The sequence below is a fragment of the Urocampus carinirostris genome, chromosome 5, assembly GCF_059441175.1.
Source record: "Urocampus carinirostris isolate Australia breed hairy pipefish chromosome 5, RoL_Ucar_1.0, whole genome shotgun sequence".
Lineage (NCBI taxonomy): Eukaryota > Metazoa > Chordata > Actinopteri > Syngnathiformes > Syngnathidae > Urocampus > Urocampus carinirostris.
Genome location: NC_142353.1, coordinates 22,355,544 through 22,379,814, shown reverse-complemented (window position 1 = coordinate 22,379,814; position 24,271 = coordinate 22,355,544). Strand labels below are relative to the sequence as shown.

Sequence of the window (24,271 nt, the reverse complement as noted above, 5' to 3'; positions counted from 1 at the left end):
ACTTTGTTTACTTTTCCACGTGTCAAGGAAAAGGTACAATCAAAGCTTTTTTTTGTCAATCCCCCACCCTCCCGCTCAGAAAGATGTTGAAAGAGGGAATATGGAATCCAGGCTACTGCACTGGGATGAATTTTGTCTATGATGGTGTGCAGCACCACTAGATGCTATATCAGGAGTGCATTGCTTTTTAGCATTGCTCTTGCCTAAAGTTTGCATCAATATGTGATGTGATCTTCAAAATATCACATCGCTCAGTGTGGTGTGTTTATAGATTTGGAATAAAGAAGTGTAAACAAATATTTTATCTCAATCTCCTTCTCTGGACCTTTACAGCATAATCCATGTTTACCGCACTATAGGGTGCAAAGGATTATAAGGCGACACCCCATTTTGTTATATATTTTTCATTTTAGTTAATATTTGAGTTTAAAGTAAGAGCTACTGTGTTTATTCTTGTAAAACCATCGGGCTTTTTTTATATTTACAGCACGTTATAGTGCAATGATTGATCATTTGATAAGTGTTGCTGATTAAAATCGCAATACTTTGTTTCCAATAGGAATTAAACTCAGGTCACAGCAGTGAGGGTGCTGACAGTTCTCCATTAGACCACCAGTGGTGAAGATGTCATAAGAAAATATTTATTGAATGGATGCACGAGATATTAAACAATAAAAACACAAAAGTTCTTAGCGCGTTAGAGATACAGTACTGTATATTTAGTATGTTTACACACAAACTAGAAAGAGGAAGCAATTTTTTTTTTATCGGGTGGATGCTGGGCGACCTCTCACAGCGCCACACGCCGTTAGCGGCGGAAAGAAGCACTACAGTAATGTCCTGTACTCAAAATAAGGTGCACACAATACAAAATTTAACTCACAGCAACGTCCAGATATTTTTTGACTTCACGAAAAAAATGTTCGTATCTACTGTTTTTCGTAAGTCGAATGGTGATAAGTAGGGGAGCGTCTGTATTTGGGGTCATTGTAAAGCTGGAAAACACCATGCTTGAATTTAGGCACGATACAAACATGTTTGTTCTCCTCACCTGGTTGCCGCCACACATGCTTGACACATGCTTGAGGATATATTTCTAGTAAGCCATTACCTTTGTTGACATACTTCTTTTCATTGTGTCAAAGCGATGTTTTTTCAGTGAGTTTCCATTAAACATTATAATAAAATCTCTGCAGAATTGTGATAGTCATATAGATTTTTTCAAGCAGTCCTAATTCAAGTCAAGTTTTCTTGATTCGTGTTGTCCTTAATCACAAAAAGTCTCAAAAGGCTGCACAGACCACCATTACAACATCCCCTGATCTAAAACCTACATGAGGGCTTGGAAAAACTCAAAATCTCAACATGAGGAAAATTAATAAACTTTGAGAAGGGGTCGCAATTGAGCAAACTGAAGTAAAAAAAAACTCATGAGTTTGTGTGGCATCACTTTGCACAGATATTTTTTTATTTTAAGTTATTTTAATTTACATTTTGCTCAGTGAGGAGCCTGAGAGACACACTGTGGAGTTTAGAACACAGCCAACCATTACCTTGCCACCCCGCATCTAGATGGCATACTGTGACATCTGCTTCTTACTTTTCGATAGTGGCATAAAGATGATTTATTGTAAACTGTTTTATAACTATAAGATATAACAGCAGCAGTGGAACAGAGAGAAGATATTAGTTTGGAGTGAGAATTCCTGTAGACTTGAATTTACTTTCAGTGCTTTTTTAAATGTTGCCTCTATGCCAGATTTTAAGACAAATAGCATTCGGAATCTTGGATTTTTTTTTTTTAATCAACTCTTTTACTGTCGGACATTTTCATAAGACAAGCGCAGATATTAATTTTCCAAAACCACAAAATGTCTTCTGTGATCACCTCAACAAACACAATGTTTTTAAATAAATGAATACATCTTCTTCCACTTTGGATTTTAAAAATACAACATGGTAAAGATGACCAAAACTCCCCAATTAGAACAAATAACCTTTTGAAAAACGTCCTGCTCCTGAAGTGGTTATCATACACATTTGCCACCTATATGATAAACTCAACTATTTCTCAGTTTTGCCTTATTTGTTCGAGTGTAAAATGCAATGACTCATTTTTGTGCAGTCATAGTAATTCTACAATGAAGCAAATTCTAAATTGAGCACTGCTTCCATTTCTTGAATTTTTTTCCCATCTTTGAATGAGCAGCAGACTGTCGAGTAAAAAAGAAATATTGGGTGAGTTGACAAATGTATTGAATACATATTCTTATCATATTATGATCCAAAAAGGCAGTATGCTTAGTACATTTTTGTTAAATGTACAACGCATACCCAAATTTTTTATTGAAAATCGGTATATATATTTTTTTCACTTTTTCTCAGCTCAAACCAAGCATTGTTTGTGACAAACGTTGTTCAATACGTGTAGCCATAATTAAAATCGTTTATTTTCAAAGAGTTTGTTTTCCCCTTCATTGTTTTTTCTCTTTTATTTATATCTTTCAGGAGGATTTTCTGTTTTTCCCATTCCATAATGAGATAAGTGTAGTGCCTTTTCTGACGTCATTTAGAACAACGGTGCTCAAGTGGTTGGAATTGGGCACCCTCACAGCAGTGACCCAAATTTTGATTCCTGTCATATTTTTTGACTGATCGAGTTTATAACTAGTGTAACTAGTGTATAACAAAAACCCAAATGCTGAGTACTTTTTTTGGTATTATACAAGCATATTTCACTTTACCTCCAATCCTCCAATTCAATTCCAACCTGTGGATAGGATAGTCTTTCAATCAAAGACTGAAATGTGTTTTTTTCCCACCCTGCTGAGCTTTTTTGTTCTTGCCAACTAGAAGTGGGGTTGTTTCATTTTTCTGGTGCAGGTGGAACAAAGGAACATATACTGGCAAGACTTAATAATGCAACGAATTCCGTTTTAGCTGGTGGAGTCAGTGAAAATAGAGCTAGATACAGAAGTGAGCACACAAATTGAGGTCAGAGTGACGTGGGAGTATGTCCAGCATACTTATGACCTGAAACAATATCGATGAGATATTTGCTATTTTTAGTTTTTACGTTGTTTTTGTTTTTTTAAACCTAATAGCCCTTTGCTTTCCCACCATCATTTTTTTTTGCCAGTTTTTGAACTGTGATGAAGAAAGTGGTTATTTTCTACCCTCTTCTCCTCTATGTAAATGACACTCTAATCTTTTCCTGAGCAAATGCCTTAATGAGGACGGTGGGCCCCTCTCTCCACTGGCTAGTGCCTGTTAAGCTACCATTATGGAAATAGTTCAGTATCTTGCTTCGTTCTGGGACCTGCCTGAAATTATGCCGTATTTCCACTTTTAAATATTTCCTCTCCCTCTTATACAAGGCCGCGTCTTTCCTTTGAGGGATAGAGCGCTCATAAATAAACACGTTAATGACGAGTAGGGGAGAAGCTTTGCACATTTTGAAGTCGGTTTATTTTCATATTCTGAATGTTGTTTCTGTGGTTACATTGAAAGGATTTATGGCTACAGAGGATAGAATGTAACGTAAGCCTAGCATCACAAATAATCCATTAAGCCATATGATTTACTAATAAAACACGACAACTACTGATATTATGCACAACTGAGAACGATGTAACACTCAACTTTGTTGGTTGTATTAAATCAGTGTAATTATATAACATTTATACTAGCCTATTTGACCCCAAGCCAATATAGAGCCCAGTTTAGTAGGGCATCCATTGTATATCCTACTTTCTTAGGAAGCCTTGCCTGCTTCTGGACCTAGACTGAAATCTCTTATGTAATTGCTGTTTGTCGTCAATTTTAGCCGGCTGTTCCGCTTGTATGGCCCTTTCGAAGTCGCACGGCATGAAAGAACAAACACAAAAATCTGGAGGAAATGGTGTTCAGAAAAGGACCTCTATTAAGCTCTACAGAAAACAATCTACAGCAAGTGATTGCGTTTTTGCAAGGGTTCACTATGTGTCAAACGATTGTCAAAAAAGGGCATACAGACTATCTTGGAGACTCAATTCCAATTGAGAATCTGATTATTTTTTTCTCATCACCTTTAATTGTGGTTTTGTCATGAATTTGTACGTAAAAGATTCTGACAGCAGACAGGCTGTTGGATTTCAGACTTCTAATGTTTTTTTTGTCATGCATCCATCCATTTTTAATATGGATATAATTTTTATGGGAAAAATTAGGAAATCACAATACGACTCAATCAAACCCTGTCTGTAATACTCTCTGTAGCCTCACCTTTTGCTAGGGTCTGTTGCGCCTCCTTCCACAAGGTAGTGACGAGAGGTTTGGAACTGCGAACAAGTGTGTCCAATATCCACACACCTGTTCTTAATAACCCTCAACCTTTATAAGGATATTTTGGACAGCACATGTGTCGGGTCATAGTCATGTTCACTGCCATGCCAGGTTTGTCCTTTTTGGTTTCTTGTTTGGGACATTTTGTTGGTATTTTTTTGCCCACTTGTTAGTTTGTCACTTTATTGCTTGCATTTCCCATTTAAGGTTTTGCTCTTCGTTTCAGGTTTGGACTTTGTCATGTTTGTGTTTGTTTGGACGTTTTGTTGTTTTGTGAATACTTGTTTGTCACTTTGTACCTCCACTACCCCCAAAACATTACATATTTTGTTGTTAGCTGGCTACCAGATGGTAATTATTGCTTGCTGTTGTTCCAGTGATTGTGTGAAATTCAAAATTAGCTAAACCAAATTATGATCAACATTTTATTTTCATTTTTATGCAAGTTGTTGTTAATGTGTGACTGTTCTCCCCAAATGAGAACAAGGCTACTGTAAGTATCAATGGAAAAGTAGAAGACTAATTTTTAGTAGTGTGCGAATAGCCTCTTGTTTGTAAGAAAACATACAACATATTTAATTTCTGGTTAGCCTTAAAGTGAGAAACTGATAAGCAAGACTAATAACACCATCCTCAGATTATCTTAATGTGGAAGACATAATGGTTTTAGTGTTTTGTGTGCCTTGTGGTCAACCTGGTTACACTATAAAGTGGTGGTGGTGGGGAGTGACATACTTCTTGTCTCTCACTTGCTTCACTCCTGAAATGTGATTGCTTATGGTCTGGCTTCTGCATGTCACTCACCTTTGCCAAAATGCACCATTTTGTAAAGTGTTTTTCAATTGAGACGGGGCTAGTTCACAAACAAGACATTTGATAATTTAGGGCAGATAGCATTCACATTGAAAATGGTGCTAAGAGTCGTTAACTCAAATACTGGATTTGTACTTAGCTATCAAGACATGTGAGCAAAGGGATGTAAATGGACTTGTCAATGTTTAAAAAGGTATGTATTTTGATTTAGCAAGTGGGACAGGAGTTTAAGAGCGGGCAATACAAGTTGGAATTATGTAACTTGATGGAAGAGATTGAGAAAAGAGTTATCTCAAAGTTGTTCTTGTAATTTGCAGCTCATTATAAATTTTACTGTCAGGGCTAAAACCTCATGATTCCTACTAAGATGATGAAAACACAAAAACGATCTTTTATGAAACTGTTTTGAATGTTCCACGTAGAATTGAAGATTTAGGGAGGCTTTTGTTACGCATTTTAAAGTTTGTGCATCACTGTAACACTTTTTGAACAGAACTGTTTCACAGATATTATGTAATTTGTTTATTGTCAATCAAAGTTAAGTATGATTGTTTGTTTAGTTTGTGGAATATTTTGTACGTTTTACCATTTGAGGATCAAGCCAAGTCAGACCATTTTTATTTGTATCGCCATTTATAGCAGATAATCTCAAAGGGTTGCACGGACTACAATTACAGCATCCCGTGATCCTAAACTTACATGAGGGTAATACAAAATTATAAAGAAAAACCCAGAAAGGGGAGAATTGATAAACCTAGATAAGGGTTCGCACATGAAATAATCCCCTTTCTATGATGACCATGCTGTCAGGGGTTTTTAACGGGCACCTATAGACAAATCATAGTCAACATTAACAATAAACATACTCACATGCAAGCTTACATGGCATACAAGCGGACCCCCTGAACTGCTTTAAAATAGTCACATACTTAGAGAAATAGAAGTAAACGTGTACACCAATCTGTGAAAGCAGGGAATCCTTCAAATTTCTTGGCTTGTGCAGTCTTGAAAATTTGCACACAAGCATTCAGCCAAGACACTCCATAATTAACATGATCAGAATTCATTACAATTTTACCATATATTTTGTTGCTGCGTGCTCACGTCTACCCCATTTCATTTAAATGTTGTTATCCCAGCTCCCCTTCCCATGCGCTGCCTACAGTTTGCTACTGGTACCATACAACCAAGTAGCCATATATGAGCTGAGCCCCTGATTTAATTATTATATTTAATAGTTCTAAATTTGGCTTAAATGCGAGTGTATATTTAGTAATAACTGCGCTAAATGTCCAAGACTGCATTGACGAAGCTTTCCAACCCAAGCGCCCGGTCTATGCATCAGCTTCAGTTGCTGGTCGGCTGACTCGTAATGCATGCATTGTGCAACATTCTCTTTGTCCCTCGCTCAGCTACCAGCCAGGCAGCAGGAAAGGACAAGAAAACAAATAGTACAAAGTCGAAATTAATCATAAGCTATAGAGTTTAAGTAAGTCTATAGAAACACTTCCACTAAAGTTCCAAACCTTATCTCGGAAGTATTCCTGAGCAAAGGGGCTTGAATGGAGAACACTCTTGAGGCCAAAGATTCCTTCTTGGCTCTTGGAATCACAAGTAGTCCAGTATTTTGGATGGACTGTTACCAACCAAGATTTTGCATTTGTTCTTTTAATTTGTTTAAACATATATAATCATCTAATTTAATATTATTGGGTGTCCTTTGACATGGTTTAGTGTATACCCTGCGTCATTCTCGCGGTCAACTGTAGGCCCAAATAAAGAACCCTGCTATATAGAATGGGTGGATGGCTATAACTTCCTAAATATTCAGCTTCATTCTCAATTTGCATAAATTGGCTGGGTCAGACTCAAATTTGCAAAGTTTTGTCGTAGAAAGTGTTGATTGTATCACGCGCTGTGTTTCACTGTCTCTGAGGGTCCAATGAAGAAAAGTGCAAAGCATTACATTATTAAACCATCTCAATGACACTGTTCAAATTTTCAGCGTTTCTCCAGGCAGACTGTGTTTTAAAGAGACCCTGAGAGCTTTTAAAATTTACGTGAGGCTTGTTCCGTGTAAAGCCACTACCAAACGTTCACCCGCAACATTTAGCAAATGACGCATTGCGGGCATGGCGGCTGGATGTGTAACGAGTATGATTCTGTTTTCTATTCAGCTTTGACCACAGGAAGGGGGGATCAAGTTGAAGTGTTTTATGCCCCTGGACGGGGGTAATTTTCCCTCGCGAGTAGTTCAAGGGTTATTGGATGGGCAACAAGTCGGTGTTAGGACTGATGTCACAAAAACAATATTGCAAACAATTTACGCATTTTTCCCATCAGTGTTGCCAGATGCTGTGGGTTTACCATGACAGTGCACCTGCTTATAATGCCCCAAGCATCTGACAGGTTGTTGTCAAGTAGAACATGGACAAGCTGATGGCATTTCCTTCCATGTTGTTGTTTCTCTTTCCTTGATGGTGTTACTGAGGATCCTAGGAAATCGTTTTAGCTGGGTATAGGAAGCTCGGAAAGTGATTATAAAATACAGGGAAAGTGTTTCATTATTCCATTCATTGGATTGCTTTGTTGTTCAAGCAAAAAATGCTTTCTTTAGGATTATTAAAAATAATTATTCATCTGTAGCCAATTTGCCCAAGGTGAACCTGTGAAAGAAATGAGGGACAACAAATACTGCAACTTATTATATGTATACCTCTCCGCTTTATAAAATGTTTGAGAAACATCTTTTTGAAGCTGAAACGGATAATTGTATTTTCTTTTTACTGCGGCAATCTCTTGACCTGGTTGACCAATGTTTAACCTCCACTACTCACGAAGAGATTGATTATCAAAAACCCACGTAGTGCGGAGTTTTTGTATAATACCTAATCACATAATGCATTACATATTATACCGGATGAATCTAATAGTCATTGTAATTCTTTATGCATACATTATCAGCTGTCCAAAAAACACATTTCAGCCTGCATAATTCTTATGAAATGATTATAACTCTATAATGTTATCTGCTTTATAATAGAACATTTAGTGAATTTTACCAGCCAATTTGAGTCCTAAATGGTTGTTTTGAACAACTTCCCAAAACTCAATGATACCTTCAAATTAGGGGCCTCAAACTTGTGGCATGGGGGCCAATTGTGGCCTGCTGGATGTTTGTTTGAAAACCCCGCCTTAGTATGGAAGTTTTAACGGACAGTGTGTATTATTAAACACCGTCTGGTGGTATAACAAAATCATTCATTAAAAAAAAAAAGATTTAATGGAATTTTGTTTTTGCTTTTGTTTTTAACTATGACACAGACATGCATGTTTTAAAATACTTGTTGATATGACACTAAGATAAACCACCAAAGAAGGGGGACATGTAATTGAAGCTTTCATTTTCTTCCCCAGATGGTGAAAACTGAAACAGTACAATACAATACATTGAGACCCTGTGCCAATAAATTTGCAATAATGTGCATAAACTTGACATTTGTCTAAACTCTTACTGAATATAGTTTTTTAAACATCATATACACACTTTATGATATTTACGGCGCGACAGGAAGTGACGCGGTAAATCCAGAAGTAGTATTATTTTTGGGGGTGCCTTGACACAAAACCTATTTAAAGACAGTCCTAGAGGCCTAAAGTCTAACTGTGTAAATTTTCAAGAATATCGGTTCAGCTGTTTGGGAGCCCATAAGTCACACACACACGCGCATTTACTTTGAGTTCCTGGAGTGTGTATTCTTCCTTGTGCTTTATAGCACTTGTTTTCAGTTGCACCACACAATACAGTGACATGTAGTGGTCAAATAAAACGCACTGTCCATTTGCGTGCAGCCCAAGCAAATTATATATTAAGTTATAATTGATTGATTTATTTCCATATTCTTGATGTTTTTTAATTCTGGATCTTATTTTGTATAGGCTTTTTTCGAACTGCATTTGAATACAATGGAATCTTTTTAGCAGAGGTTTTCTTGTGAAAAATCTGATTCGGTCCAACCTCACTCAGATGCTAGCTTTGGCGGTACCCGATCTAAGGCGTCAATCCACTGTTAGCTAAGTACTCAATTGTCTAAAAAACAAAGTTGTGTTTCTGGTGGACCAAGAGTTATTGTGTTACCATTTTCATTGTAGGAATGCACACATGCCTTAAGGCAGCCTGTGCATTTATCTGCATCTTTGCGTTTATGTCTCACGGAGTGCGAACAATTCCTGGCTTTGTGTGTCTCCTGTTGTCACGCTGTGTACTGTACTGAATGGATCCCTGGGAACGAGGCTTGTGAAAATCCCAGCCTTGCCTACCTAGCGACAGTCAATTCTGTGTGTAAGATGGAGAATGAAGCCTCCATTCCGAAACAACCACACTCCTTGTTGAGAAACGTCATTCATTATTTTGTTCACGGCTATCAGTAAACTTAATAAGGCTACAGTCGTTCACAACGACAGGTTCACGGACTCGCCACATTGCCAATGCCATCATGCAAATACTTACTCTATAAACAGTACTTCCTTTATAATCTCTAAGTGAAGTTTCTACTGTTCTTCCGGAGTCTCAAAAGAACGGTTGCTTCTTCAACTCCTCTGGAATTTTTTCTACTCTTCACTCTCTTTTTATCGCTTTGGAATGTTTTGTTTTTTTCTGCTGCTGTTGTTTTGTTTTCTTTCTGACGAACTTACACTCAACAAATACGAAAAATGTCCTAAACAAGGAAAGCAGACGACACGGACACCATCAGCAAAGATCGCTTTGGCACTATATTGTGACAATGGATTATAAAATAGAGGAAAATGCTGTGAAAATGGAGAAAATGCTGAACCAACTGATAAAGACAAAAAAAGGAAGCTGGACTATGTCAGGAAAGAAATAACAGAAATCAAGAAAGACTTCATGGGACTAAAGAACAACGCGGTGACAATGGAGGATAAACTAGAGAATATTACAGAGGTAATCAAGCCATACTGACAGAGTATAAAAGAAAATCAACAACTACACAAAGAAATGGAAGAGGAGATTAGAATACTGCAACATAGGCATATAATTTCGAACAAGGTGCTCGTCTCAATGTTTCATCCGTTAAATGACTAAAAGTTCAACTAACCCAAAGCAAAACATGGAGTCAGTGCCTCAGCAAGTGATTTTTCAACTCAAAAATGTCAACATAAGTCAATAAAGACGTTGTTGATCTCTGCCATCAAATTCCACCGGGAGGAAAGAGACCACCGTTTGTTTTGCCACGGGTTTCCAACCCCTTGGAGAAGCGTCCTTTTTTGACGCAAGGTCCTAAGTTTAAGGAACAAAATGTCTACTTTAAAGAAGATCTCACTAAAATGAATACTGAAATTGCCCAGAAGGCATGTAAAAAAAAAGTACTGATAATACCGATCTAGAGGATGGAAGTGAAGACTAGTCATGTTGCAATATCCCCTTTTTCTCCTTTTCTTTTTTTAATTTTTTTTGTACTTTTTTTTACAAGATATACTTTTGAAATATTTTCCTTTCTTAATAAATTATTAGGCAGCATAACACCTGATAAAGAGGACAAGAAGGGAAAGAAAAAATATTTGAAAACGGGGGGAGGCGGATATATATATATATTATATATATATATCATCTACAGTCTAAGACCTTTTATGTAATTTTGTGATGATGGAATCTAACTGACATAAATGTACAATTAACAAATAAATGAAAGGAACAAACCTAATGGTTAATATCCAAGTCATAATGAATCTCACTGGTGCCTGTTTCCTCCAAGAATGTTGCAACATATTGTTGTTAGAGAGTGAAGATTGATGTGAAAACAATAATTTCTCAGAAACTGTCATTTTTTAACAGTTTGGTCATTTTTTTAACGGTTTAACAAATTATTGTTATTGACATAAGATGGTAATTTGTTTATAAGCCTGATTGAAGAAGGGTCCAAGGTTATTTTTGGGACGGGTCTCCCATAAGCCTTTGACTTCAACCTGGCATCCCTTTTTTCTTTTCAGGTGATTTGTTCTTTCTGTCATGTTTGTTGAAACTTGACTGAAACGAAAAAAAAAAAACCCAAAAAGAATACAATAACAGTGGACAGCGGTTCATCATTATACAAATGACACTAATGTAATTAGCTCAATACATTCAGTAAGGGTCAATTACTCTCCATCCGAATGCTTGCCAAATATTATTTCTTTTTGTCTTATCACAGTTCCTTTAATCACCAGAGTCGTTGTGGCACCACTTCCTGTTGGTGTACCTTGAGCAAGAACAGCCTGGTGGTGCCCATCCCTCTTCAGGCTGTTATTCCTTAGTACTGGTTTCCATGGTGTCCAATAGCAGGAGGAGCCTCCTGATCTGACTCACACAAAACACCTTTATTATCTGGTCGCCATTGCTTTTTGGTGTAAAGAGCCATCCCGCTCTTCTGCCAGACAACGGCATTGACGGGCAGCAGCCCTTGATAATACTGATACTAGATCCTAAAAGAGGTGTCAAATCCACACAAGTAAACAAACAGTAGATCTTGTTTACGATTTTTGGGAAGTGTGGCCTTTTTATTTTGCTTGTTGAATTCTTTGTTGTTTCTTTTTAAACGTTTTTTGTCTTTTCCGCACCATAAGGAGCACAGATTATAAAGCGCACCCCTCAAAGTCCTAGTCATTTGTCATGTATGTTTCCCACATAAGACACATGAAACTGGGACTACTCCGATAGACACAGTCCATCCTATCTTAGCTGGGGCTTGGGTTCCATCATGGACTATTTGCTTTTCAAACACAAGAAACGTGATTTCGGTCCTAAACCTAACCTCCACAAAGGATACGGTGAACGCTAAACCAAGAGGTGACATTATAGGACGCCTAAATGTAAGCAAATGACAGCCATTTTGACTGCGGCTACGCTCCTACTCGGCTCACTTTACTCAAGTAACCTCATTTTTTGGTCACAAAACCAATAGACAAATATGAAGATGTGATTTGTTTAGATCTTGGTTATTCCCTACAAAGCTCAAGTTAAGTTGGATCTGTACTCATCTCATACCGGCCTGCTGTCTCAGTTTTAGGGTTTGTTGTTTTTTGTACAAATGCCATCCCCTGCATGTAGATGAATGCCCTATTTTCCCCTAATTGGTTAGCTGTATTCATGTGGGAATACACCGCAAGGAGAGGAGGAGGTTGCAGCCAAAGCTGACGCCTCACTAAGTGTCAGTACACAACAGGGTTATGGACGAACATCAATATTTAGGATTTTTAAATGTCATTTGTAATTATGATAATTGATCAATATAAAACGCATTGTTAAAAAAATTATCTTCAAACTCAATTTTATTTTATTTCTTTGCAATTCTTGTGAAAATTGATGTGGAATGGTTCTTCATATGAGAGCGACGATATGAATTTGGTGTTTATGGATGGTGCACAATCCTCTCTCCCCAGCCACCACCTCTTTGACCTGTCGCCATCTGGTATGTGCTATGGATCCCTAAAAACAAAGATTAACCGGCTCAGAGACATGAACAACCCTAAACAAGCGCGCAATTTTAGGACAGAATACAACTAACCTGCCAAACCTGCTCTCCGGCGCATTTTATTTCACCTTGTGATGTTAGGTTTTGTTATAAAATTTATGCGATAATAATTATGCCAGAGCCTCTGTCCTTCATCAATTTAAGTATACCACCTAAAACCTGCGGTTACTTAAGAGCGTTGAGGTTAATTTTGACTGTCATTTTTGTCCTTAATAAAGGATTCAAAACCAGGTGCCAACAAAGTTCTTTGGGAAAAATGTATCAAAATACTGTAATTGAGGATACCAACATATTTACCTTCAGTGCAGAGAGCGCTGGGAGAAGGAGAAAAGTGCACCCGCTGTGTATAACTCCGCCCATTCCTACCACTCACTCAATCACATAACTCGACATTCTTTGATAGAGCTTCTGGGTAAAGTGTTTGTTTTGGGTTACAGCTTGTTCTCTAGCTTCTCAACAGTGAACATTGAGGGTTTCATGAGATTATTTAACAATTTACAGCCACAAATGTGTCCGTTTGTGTGACACCTTGAATCTTACCTGTAGTTAAAATCAAGTCCTATTGTACCTATACTGAACAGAACCCCTTACCAATCAGTGAAGTATTGTATTCTTATGTGCGACAATGAGTTTTGCCTGAAGCAATATATGGAAAAATTGCACGGATCATATACAAAACTCAATTCCAATGAAGTTGGGAAAGTGTGTTAATTGCAAATAAAAATTGATCCAAGTAAATTGCAAATTCTTTTCAACCCATATTTAAATGAATGCACAGCAAAGACAACATATTTATTGTCTTCACTCATAAACTTTATTGTTTTGGGAGAAAATCATCAACTCTGTAATTTGATGACAGCAACACGTGCCAAAATAGTTGGGACAGGTGTCAATAACTACTCAGAAAGTGGATGAATGGAAATCAACCAACTATTTGCAGGTGAACAGATGAATTAGCAACAGGTGAGAGTTGTTACTGGGTATAAAAAAGGGAGACCCGAACAAGCTAAGTCATTCACATGCAAGGATGGGGCGAGGTTCACCTCTTTGTGAACAACTGCGTGAGCAAATTGTTGAACAGTTTAAAAACAACATTCCTCAAAGTACAATTGCAAGGAATTTAGGGATATCATCATCTACAGTCCATAATATTGTGAAAAGGTTCAGGGAATCTGGAGAAATCACTGTGCGTAAACGGCATGGCCGTAAACCATTATTGAATGCCCGTGACCTCCGAGCCCTCAAGCGGTACTGCATTAAGAACCGACATCAATGTGTAAAGGACATCACCACATGGGCTCAGGAACACTTTGGAAAACCACTGTCAGTCAATACAGTTCGACGCTATATCCGTAAGTGTGGGTTAAAACTTTATGTTGCAAAGCGTAAGCCATTCATCAACAACATCCAGAAACGCCGCAGGGTTCTCTGGGCCCGAGCCCATCTAAAATGGACTGATACAAAGTGGAAAAGTGTTCTGTGGTCTGATGAGTCAGTTTTCCAAATTGTGTTTGGAAATTGTGGACGTCGTGTCCTCCGGTCCAAAGAAGAACAGAACCACCCAGACTGTTATGCACGCAAAGTGCAAAAGCCAGCATCTGTGATGGTATGGGGGTGCATGAGTGGCCAAGGAATGGGTAACCTGCACATCTGTGAAGGCACCATTAATGCAGAAAAGTACATTCAGGTTTTGGAACAAAGTATGTTGCCATCCAAACAGAATCTTTACCATGGGCGCCCTTGCTTCTTCCAGCAGGATAATGCCAAGCCACACACTGCACGTCTCACGACAGCGTGGCTTCGTAGTAAGAGGGTGCGGGTGCTTGACTGGCCTGCCTGCAGTCCTGACCTGTCTCCCATTGAAAATGTGTGGCGCATTATAAAGCGCAGAATAAGACAAAGGAGACCCCGGACTGTTGAACAGCTGAAGCTGTACATAAAGCAAGAATGGGAAAGGATTCCACTATCAACGATTCAACAACTAGTCTCCTCACTTCCTAAACGTTTATTGAGTGTTATTAAAAGGAAAGGTGATGTAACACAATGGTGAAGAAGCCCCTTTCCCAACTACTTTGGCACTTGTTGCAATTATAAAATTCTAAGTTTATCATTATTTGCTTATGGAAATAAAGTTTATGAGTTTGAACATGGATAATCTTGTCTTTGTGGTGTATTCATTTAAATATGGGTTAGAAAAGGTTTGCAAGTCATTCTATTCTAATTTTACTGACATTTTAAACTTTTTCCCAACTTCAATGGAATTGACTTTTGTATGATCTCTGAGCCATATGTACGAAGGAAAAGAGCCACAAATGGCTCGTGAGCCATTGGTTCCCGACCCCTGGTCTATTCATTGTAAGAACGCAAGGTTTCACTAAATACTCCTTTTATACTTATTTCCGAAATTCAAATTCTGGGTAAGCGTGTTTGCATCTGTCCCCACTGGTTCAGTTAAACGTGGAGGTTGATTGACACGTTGTAGTGTTTGTCTTTGACAGCCCTCATTTGTTATTGTCGACAAGCTTTCAGAGCGCCAGACGTTTTGAGCTTTTCTGTTTGTCACTTGTTGATGGCTCCAATGCAAAGCTGGTTTTTCTCACAAGGTCATGAGAAGAATAAACATAACCACAAGCTTTAGAGTTATAGGACAAAAAACCCCGCTGTTGTCGTCTAATGCAGGTTTTGGCAGAAAAAATGTGCTGATTACCTTTTAATCTTGATGCTTCTCATTCGGAGTCAATTGTTTGTTCATTGCCAATTGTCACAGGCTGATCCATACCCTATTTTTCAAAGATAGAGATGTTTGGAAAAAAACTTTTGAGACAGGAAGCTGTCAACAGGACTTAATGCATTATATTCCATCTCATCTCATCTCATTAGCTGCACCGCTTATCCTCAGTAGGGTCGTGGGAGTGCTAGAGCCCATCCCAGCAATCACCGGGCAGTGGGCAGGGGACACCCTGAACTGGTTGCCAGCCAATCGCAGGGCACACAGGGACAGACAATTCACTTGCCCAGTCACACCTAGGGACAATTTGGACCGGCCAATCCACCTGAAATGCATGTCTTTGGAATGTGGGAGGAAACCGGAGTGCCCGGAGGACACCCACGCAAGCACGGGGAGAACATGCAAACTCCGCACAGGAAGTCCGGTAGCTGGATTTGAACCCACACAGGAGGTTCCCAAGACCGTGCTGCCACTCAATGCATTATATTGTTACCTATATTTAACCGCATAGCCTTCCAACATCCATTGCATTCTGGTAGTCCTGGAAGGCAGATTATGTAATTTGCGACCCTTTCTCAAGGTTTCTTAATTTTCCCCATGAGGTTTTTGAGTTTTCCTCACCCTCATGTAGGTTTCAGATCAGGGGATGTTGTCATAGTGGTAGTCTGTGCAGCCCTTTGAGACTTTTTCTTAAGTAATGGTATGAAATATATAATAATATAATTGATAATTTTGAGATTGAAAGCTATGCAGATAAATATGACTTGACTTGACCTTTAATAGAATCCATCGGAGAACCTAACAAACCTAATTCCCAAATGAGTTCATGCTCCCAACACATGTCGACTCCTGCGGTTGAAATTTGCTATGAAAAATTGATTCTGTTTGTGCTGCAATCCACAACAGAATATATTGTTTACTTTGTTACGGAATGACATAAATGTCCAAGTGTCTTCTTTCTTTTTGAAAGTTAGTTTTTCCTGCTGATGCTCTCTAATGTGTCGGAATTCCCTCTGCATGTAACCTACATACAAATGATATTCCCAAACTTTTCAGTGCTTTTGCTCTACTGAATCCGAGTGAATTAATCATGATCGTATACTTGTCTGCATTCTGCTTTTTCGGGGTATGTTGAACCCTGTGCAATTTCAGTGAAGGAGGTTGTTTGATTTATCTTGATACCTTTCACTTAAAGCCACATTTTTGCTTTTTATTCTACATTTTATATATTTGTATTCTATATCTCTTATTTTGTATTTTTACATGAGGATGTGAATTTCCCCACGGGGATGAATTCAGTATCTCTCTTTCTCTCTCTCTCTGTCTCTGTCTCTCTGTCTGTCTCTTTTTTAAAGGACCAATTTAATAAATTAATGAACAGCCAGTTTAAGGTATTTTATCCCCCCTTGTTTAGAAAGAACATTGTGTTTCTGGAATGCTACGGAAGCAGCAGAGTTTATTTGTCTGATCATGTACTGCACCTACTGTATTTTGTTTGTATCGTGTAAAATGACATCACAATTGCTCAGATTAGAGACCCGTTATTTTTTTGGACCTTACAGTCTCAAATGGGTCAGTTGAATCCAGGTTTGCTGAGGAAATGACCGATCCACTACTTGGGGTAGTTTAAAAAAACTTCTGGGTTCTTTCGCAGAAACAGATGTGAAAAATGTTTTTATCTATATAAAACACACAAGGCCCTCACCATAAAAAAAAAATCCATTATCAAAAAATATTGGTTCTTTAAATGACAAAACATGGACTTGCCTAATACCTAAGCAAACCTAAAACTGTGTTGTTTTGTACCCCAAAAACAAACTTTCCTAATTGTGGAACATTATTTACAATATCACAAATATGGCCAAATTGATTTTGTTTTAGTCTTCCCAACTATCATGCTGTTTGCTTTCAACACATAAAAATTGGGATGCATTATACAAGAAAGAAATAAAACTCTCAAAAACAGGGTGATTTTGCTTAAACAATAACCAAAAATATTTAAATCAACCTTCTCGAAAATGTGTATATATTTTTTTTTTAAATAAAATAAAAATTTGTTTGGATTTAACCTCCAAAATCACTTGACATTTTGACCAACAAAATATTGTGGTCTTTCACTAGGAACCGCAAGACATGACCTCTTTTTACAGGCATCTTCTTTTAACAAAAATCCCCAACAGCGCTTTAAGAAGGAAAATCCAGTTCACGAGAAGTCCCAAAAGCTACCACTAGAGACCACAAGATACTGTTTACCTTTAATGTCTGCTCATGGCCAGCATCAGCTCGTCCAGTTTGGGCTTGCAAATTACAACAGCCAAACGTCAATTGTGCTGTAACATTTTTGTGTGTATACGTTCATTTAAGGTTACAGTATCCCCTTATTAATGATCGCAAATACTTCTTATTAAGCGATGATAAACCATGCAAACACAACGCAGCACCTATTTATTCACAGCGAGAGAGACTATGTAGAATACCGTCACAATTTTAGTTGTCCTCTACTACCTAAACTATCCACATTAAACCCAAAGACAAAATCGATCTTTTTTGCCACGTATAAAAATTGCACACATTTTGAAATGATCAAAAAAACGTTTAAATGTATCACTCTTCTTTGCAAACTGCTCTACCGCTGCCTCCATGGTAAATGCTAAATCTAAACTCGCATTTTACCTCATTAATATCATCTTATTTATCTTATTATTATAATTTTCATGTTTAAATACTATTTGGAGGTGTTTTTAGTGATCAGGAAGATGTGTTTTATTGCTGTTTACCATTCACTTTGATGCTTTTGGGAGGTCGGAACGGGACAACTATTAGTAGTAATTTCGTATCGAGAAAATGCGCTCGTTGAAGGACCAATTTGAAAAAGAAATAAGCTCTTAAGAAGATTTACCATTGTTTATTGTCCATGTGCAAAAACTGGATGCAAATCAAATGTGTTTATACGTGTAATTGTGCGCATCCATTAGTCAAGCGCTGCAATGATGAGCATGATGCGTTCTATCCCCGCAAGTGTTAGCCCAGTTCTGTCAGTGTCATGTTACGTTCCTACTAGGCAAAATCCCGACCCATGAGGAACAACAGGAAGGGCCAAACACACACCATGATTTGTTTGTGTTTTCTGTATCTGCCAAAAAAACCTCCCATCTGCATTGCCTGGTTATCCCAGCAGTGCGCTTCTGTTATACTTCTCACGTGGAAGCGTGTCAAATGTTTTTCCGACCCCTAGTGTAACATCTAAACGACATTTCGCGTTGACGTGATGCTTCCTTTTGATACAGCGTCAACTTGGATAGGCGGCTCTGTTTTTTTCGGGTGAGAAAAATCAATGGCTCATGTCATTTTTCAGATTTTAGTCAGGCAACAGCAATACAAATTAATAAGTAGCACTACCGGTGCGTTCCTTGCGGCGCTCCCTCTGCATTTGCCTAATAATTAATTTAACCGTGTCCTACATCCGGCTCTCAGACTAAATTGACTTGGGGTCTATCAGAGCTCGGGTCCAGGTCAGGTCTGGCAAAACGGGGTTTTCCCACATAGAACATTACACTGTTCTCAAATATCATTTCTTTTTTAATTCCATCTACATCATGAGATAAAAAAAAAAAAAACTTTAAGAATAAATATGAAAATCAATCAATCCATCAAGCAGTACCAGATTAATCTAGGGGTGCACTTAAGGCAAGGGGGATAGTGTGTATTATTCAGTGCCTCCTAGTGGTAATGCCGTTCCCTGCTCTAATTTAGCAAAAACGTAACATCCTTGTTTAAGAAAAAGCTCTTGCTATTGTAAAACAAATCAATCTGAAGACAAAAAGCTTTTTCTTTCTTTTGTGACCTATAACCATTGCAACTCGATTGAAGAAATACATGTTTTTAAAGGGACAGCGTCTATTATTCAGTGCTTCTTAGTGGTTAAAAAAAAAATCTTAATTCATGAAAAAAAGGATGTTGATTGAAATAATTAGCAAAATTATAAAAACAATCTCATTATTGTATCTTTATTAATTTTACAAAACATGAGGCTCATCTAGACTGAGATGATATCATCGTACGCCATCTTGCTTGGGTATCTGGGGGGAAAAAACATAATCCGGCAAAAGGCTTGCCAGAAAATAAAAGAAAAGTGGTGCTTTTTGGTTGCTTTGAGCCTTCATAGTATGTATTCTTTCATGTACTTTGTAACACTCGTTTTCCATAATTCACTGACAACTAGTGGTTAAATAATACACACTGTCCCTTTTAACGACTTAAATGCTAATAATTATTATAAGACATTTAATTTAAAGGAGTTTTCATGGTCACTGTAAGATCTCCAATGGCGTGCCCCCTTGATCCTTAATGGTTTAAAATGTCTATCTACACTCGAGGGATTTTGAGCATGGAATGTCTACGCCTTTGCGATGTTATAAGTTTGTCATTTCCGATTTTCTTTCTATTTCCAACCATTTACATGTGGATGGGAACTCGGTTAGTTTTTTGAATGCCCTCTGTAGAATTTTTTTTATACTTTTCTTTTTATGATAACGCAACAAAACCATCCAAAATACAAAATATGTAAGAATTCCTCCTAAGAGTTAAGAGTACTTGAGTAGCTTATGAACTGGGTCTAAAAATAGCTCACCTGCGATGGGTCATAGTGATCCGAAATGTCATGATCACTGCCTTGAAAAACAACCTTTTAGTGGTTGCCCGTACTTATTTTAGCCCTACTTTTCGTAATTACAACCTGGTAACAACAGGGTAATAAAATAAGTTCCTACACATTTCCAACGGGTAGCTCTTCACGCTAATCAGTTACAAAAAGTACCTTTAAGGTTGAAAAAGATATTCTTACTTGTCATCGTTAGCACTCGTTTTCGGTTGCATGACAGAATACATTATCTGGTGGTCACATGTTATACACTGTCCCTTTGACTTTCATATTAAGGCAGAGGCCTTAAGCTATCATCTCGAAGGCTGCAATTGGCCCCTGGGTGACAAGTTTGAAACCCCTGTCCTACATTCTCTCCCTGTAAAGCCAAGAGTAGGTTGGTGTGCGGCATCGATGAAGAGAACACTCCCACGATTCACAACACAACTATATGAAAATTTGACACGTCTTCTTTTACTTTTGGCATTCGTAACATGCAAGGTGTTTTTAGTTAAAGGCTAGTTAAAAGGTTGCAACGTGAATCTGTTCTTAAGTGGGGATTTCAAAGTGAAGTTGCCACATAGCAGGGGATAGATATTTAGGGTAATTTTCTCTGTACTTGTTACAACAGATGAAAACATTCAAATAACAAAATAGTGCAGAGTAAGTGCTACTTATCTGTAATATATGTGTATTTGATGAAATAAAACTAGAAGGTTTCAGGTAAAGAAAATATTTTTTTTACTGTCAGGGGATGGTCTGTAGTTTGCAATGAGTTGGGTCTGTGCAGCCCTTTGAGACTCTTTGTGATCAAGGGCTATACAAATAAACATGACTTGACTTGAATTGACTCGACACTGCCGATAATTAATATCTTTGCTGTTTATTCGCTGTGACAGGGCATCTACAAGCAGACAGGCCCCCACATAACCAGTTCGTGAGTTTGGAGCCTGGAAGTCATGTATGGTCTCCGGGCACGCAGACTACAAGTCATGACAACCGATGCCTCGGTTTCTTTTTCGTTTTTTTTTTTTCACTAGCATTGGTTTGTGGCCACCTTGTTGCTTTTATCGCCAGCACTTAGAATGACACAGGGTTCACTTTGGTTTCAAGACAGCCCCTTACAATCTGTAGCACGCGCCAAGCACCTTTCAAAGCCTCCTTTGACAAGAGAAAGAACGTGTCACATCTATGACATTCCAGATGGGAGAATTTTTTTCCTCCCAGCCTTCACTTCTGATGGCGTGTGCAAGAAACCTCGCTGATGGGTGGCCTTAGTTACCTTCGCAGGCAAAGTGACACATAAACAGAACGTTTGTGTGTCACTGCAAAAACAGGTCTTGCCTGGAGCAAAGGAATACAGCACACAGCACTTGTATTCGTTAAACAAATGTTTGGGTCTTTAAAATGGTTTGTTCTTCGGTTTTAATATATAAGAGTATTTAATTGTTCAATAATTGTGAAAAAAAGGTTTCTACCGCACAGATTTTTCCTATTACAGTTGTTTTTGGAAGGTAACCCTGCTATTAGAGGTTACACTGTACATGCACGAAAAATCTGAAAATGAAAGGATCAACCCAACTGTTTCTGAAACAACGTCTGCCCGGGCGCCTGGGGCGTGCATCTTTTACGTCGGGGGTCCAACTTACGAAACGTCTCTGCAACGGTGGCCGACTACTTTTTCAACAAAACAAAAAAAATTCGTTTTTATTATTATTTTATTTTTAAATTTTTTTTAAATTTTCAAATCAAACGTTTGCTCTATTGCGATTTCAAAATCTTTGTCCGGTTTAGAAAATTCGGAATTTCAATTTCGGTTTGTTGGGTAATTTGCTTACTCGGCAGCCAACGAATGTTATAAGTAGATTTATAATAAACTTAATTTTAAAGTGTTGTTCTGTATGTATTGTGATCAATCCTTAATACTTTGCAACAATTTTTTTATTTTTTGCGATTAGCCGTCTTACTGTGTTTCAAGTTGTGAAAAATGGGGCAGGCAACTTTATGGCTGGGCAGGCAACTTTTCAGAGTTGTCTGCCCTGATGTCCCGTAACTTTTTGTCATGAGTTTCAGACACTGCTATTAGGCTGATTGAAGCCGGAATCAGACCCTAATTTGTATCACAGGGCATGGTTACATGGTTTTACATAACCGGAAAGCTGGCAATAGTCTAAATTCAATTGACTTGTATGTAAACTTATGTGACAACTTCCCTTTGGCTTTTCTGCCAGTGAAATTCCAATCATGTTGATACATGAGTATGAGGAAAGCACAGTTTGACCAGAGAGCAAGCACCTCTAAACATGAGAATTTCGGTATAAAAGTTTTATTAGTAATAAAAATCTTGCTCGCTCTACGGAGGAAAATCCCGCTCACGTGCAGTCCCAGAGGCTATCACTAGAGACCACTTGTGACCGCTCACCGCTCGTGACTGCTTACCGAAAGCATCAGCCGGTTGGAGTTTGTGCATGCAAACTCCGACAGGCAAAGACATTTTTGCTGTAAAAATTATTTGTGTGTACGTTTTTATGAAGTAACAGTAACTTAGTTTTAAGTGCACAGTAGGTGTATGTATGTATGTACGTATGTGTCATCAACAGTCTCACTATCTCATACCTGTCTAACTTCACGAATTGCTCCTCTTATCAATGATTGTAAATCATCCTTAATGAGCATTAATAAACCTTATAAACACAGCCCGGTACCTATTTACTCACAGCAAGACAGACTATGTAGAATACCGCGACAATATCAGCGAACTACATTGACTTTGGTGTCTGCTACCAGTGAAAGAGACAATCTGTTTAGAGCCAAAATTTGCTAGAGGAAATCAGCCCTTTTTAAAAAAGGAAATCTAGTATGAAAATTGTTATACAGAGTACACCATGTGAAATGATTACCATTACTTTTTATTATTTTCATATCAGGAAAATTTACACGAAATATTCAAACTCCGAGCTTGATTCTGGAACGAATTAAGTTTGTAAGAAGAGGTACCGCTATAATGATAAATTGTTTTATAAAAGTCACCAGAAAAGTGCCCAAAAATGTCCAAACTATAACTTATGACCTTCTCTGTGTTATTTTTCTATCTTTAGGGTCGGGAAAATATATTTGTTGAGTTTAACCACCAGGAGCTGCTTGAGTTCTACAACAAGGTCAGTGTTAATTATTTGTGTGTTCGGGGTGGACGTATGTAAGCACGCCTCTTACTCAAAGTCATTTTTCTTACAGCTTGAAGTTGTTCAAGGCCAACTGGATTCACTCATTTGATCATTGTGAACAACATCCATAAACACACATTTTGTACTGTCTTTCTGGCATCTTAAAAAAAAACATTTGTTATAATAAACCCAAAAGTCCTTGAGCCTGCTCGTCTTTATTCATTAATCAATGCATTTGTGGGCCTAGCGTAATTGTATACCCTAAGCTGGTGTTGAAAGCTAAAAAATGTTTTTTCAATAAAACTATTTCTACATGTGTTTTCTTTCATTGTGAGGTTTCATTTTTTAATTCTTATAAATGTTGGTTATATTCCTATGTTAATGTGTGTCATTTATCAAAATTATGAACTGATTTTTTTTCCAGAATTGAAATTAAAAATACAGGGCACCCGTATGATGCGACATTTTGAACCAGCTGCCAACTTGTATTGCTAGACATCAGGAGACCAGAAAGCAATACGTTCTGTAATGTATTGCTTTCTGGTTTCCCGATGTCAAGCCAAGAAGTAAAAAACGCATGAATTATAATTTCAGCATCTGATTGAGACAGCATCGGGCGAATCCTGGCAATATTACGGGGATGGAAGAAAGATATTCCAGTAATATTTTTCACAACTGAAACGAAAGATTAGGATCGAATATAACACCTAGATTTTTGACCGAGTCACTATGGGTGATATTACATATGTCGATGTTCAGAAAATCACGACAATGAGCTGGACCAACAATCAACATTTCTCTTCACGGCCTTCCTTTATTACTGTCGGTATAGGACTCAAACAAATTCTAATATTTTTCACACTACACTTGGACATAACGTCAAACAATAAACATGTTCCACCTACGATAATTTAAGACAGTCAAATACGATTTACCACATACTAGGATCTCATAACAATTGAATATAAATTCAAAGCCATCTTATTCCTCTCGTTCCAAGCTAAAATGTGCAAGCATGGCATTTGTGTCAGCCAAGGTGGATTATTATTATTATAACACACATCCATGAAATATG

The 24,271-nt window shown here is 37.8% G+C and overlaps 1 protein-coding gene across 1 annotated transcript in view; it reads left to right on the top strand.

Moving 5' to 3' along the window:
• The window catches only part of commd10 (COMM domain containing 10), a 67,661-nt gene extending 44,147 nt beyond the window's left edge, over positions 1-23,514 (top strand). The window contains exons 6-7 of the mRNA XM_088335090.1: positions 23,131-23,190; positions 23,267-23,514. Coding sequence (XP_088191216.1) covers positions 23,131-23,190; positions 23,267-23,305 — 99 coding nt within the window. The 3' untranslated portion in view covers positions 23,306-23,514. The remainder of the gene's footprint in view (positions 1-23,130; positions 23,191-23,266) is intronic.
• Positions 23,515-24,271: the final 757 nt, after the last annotated feature.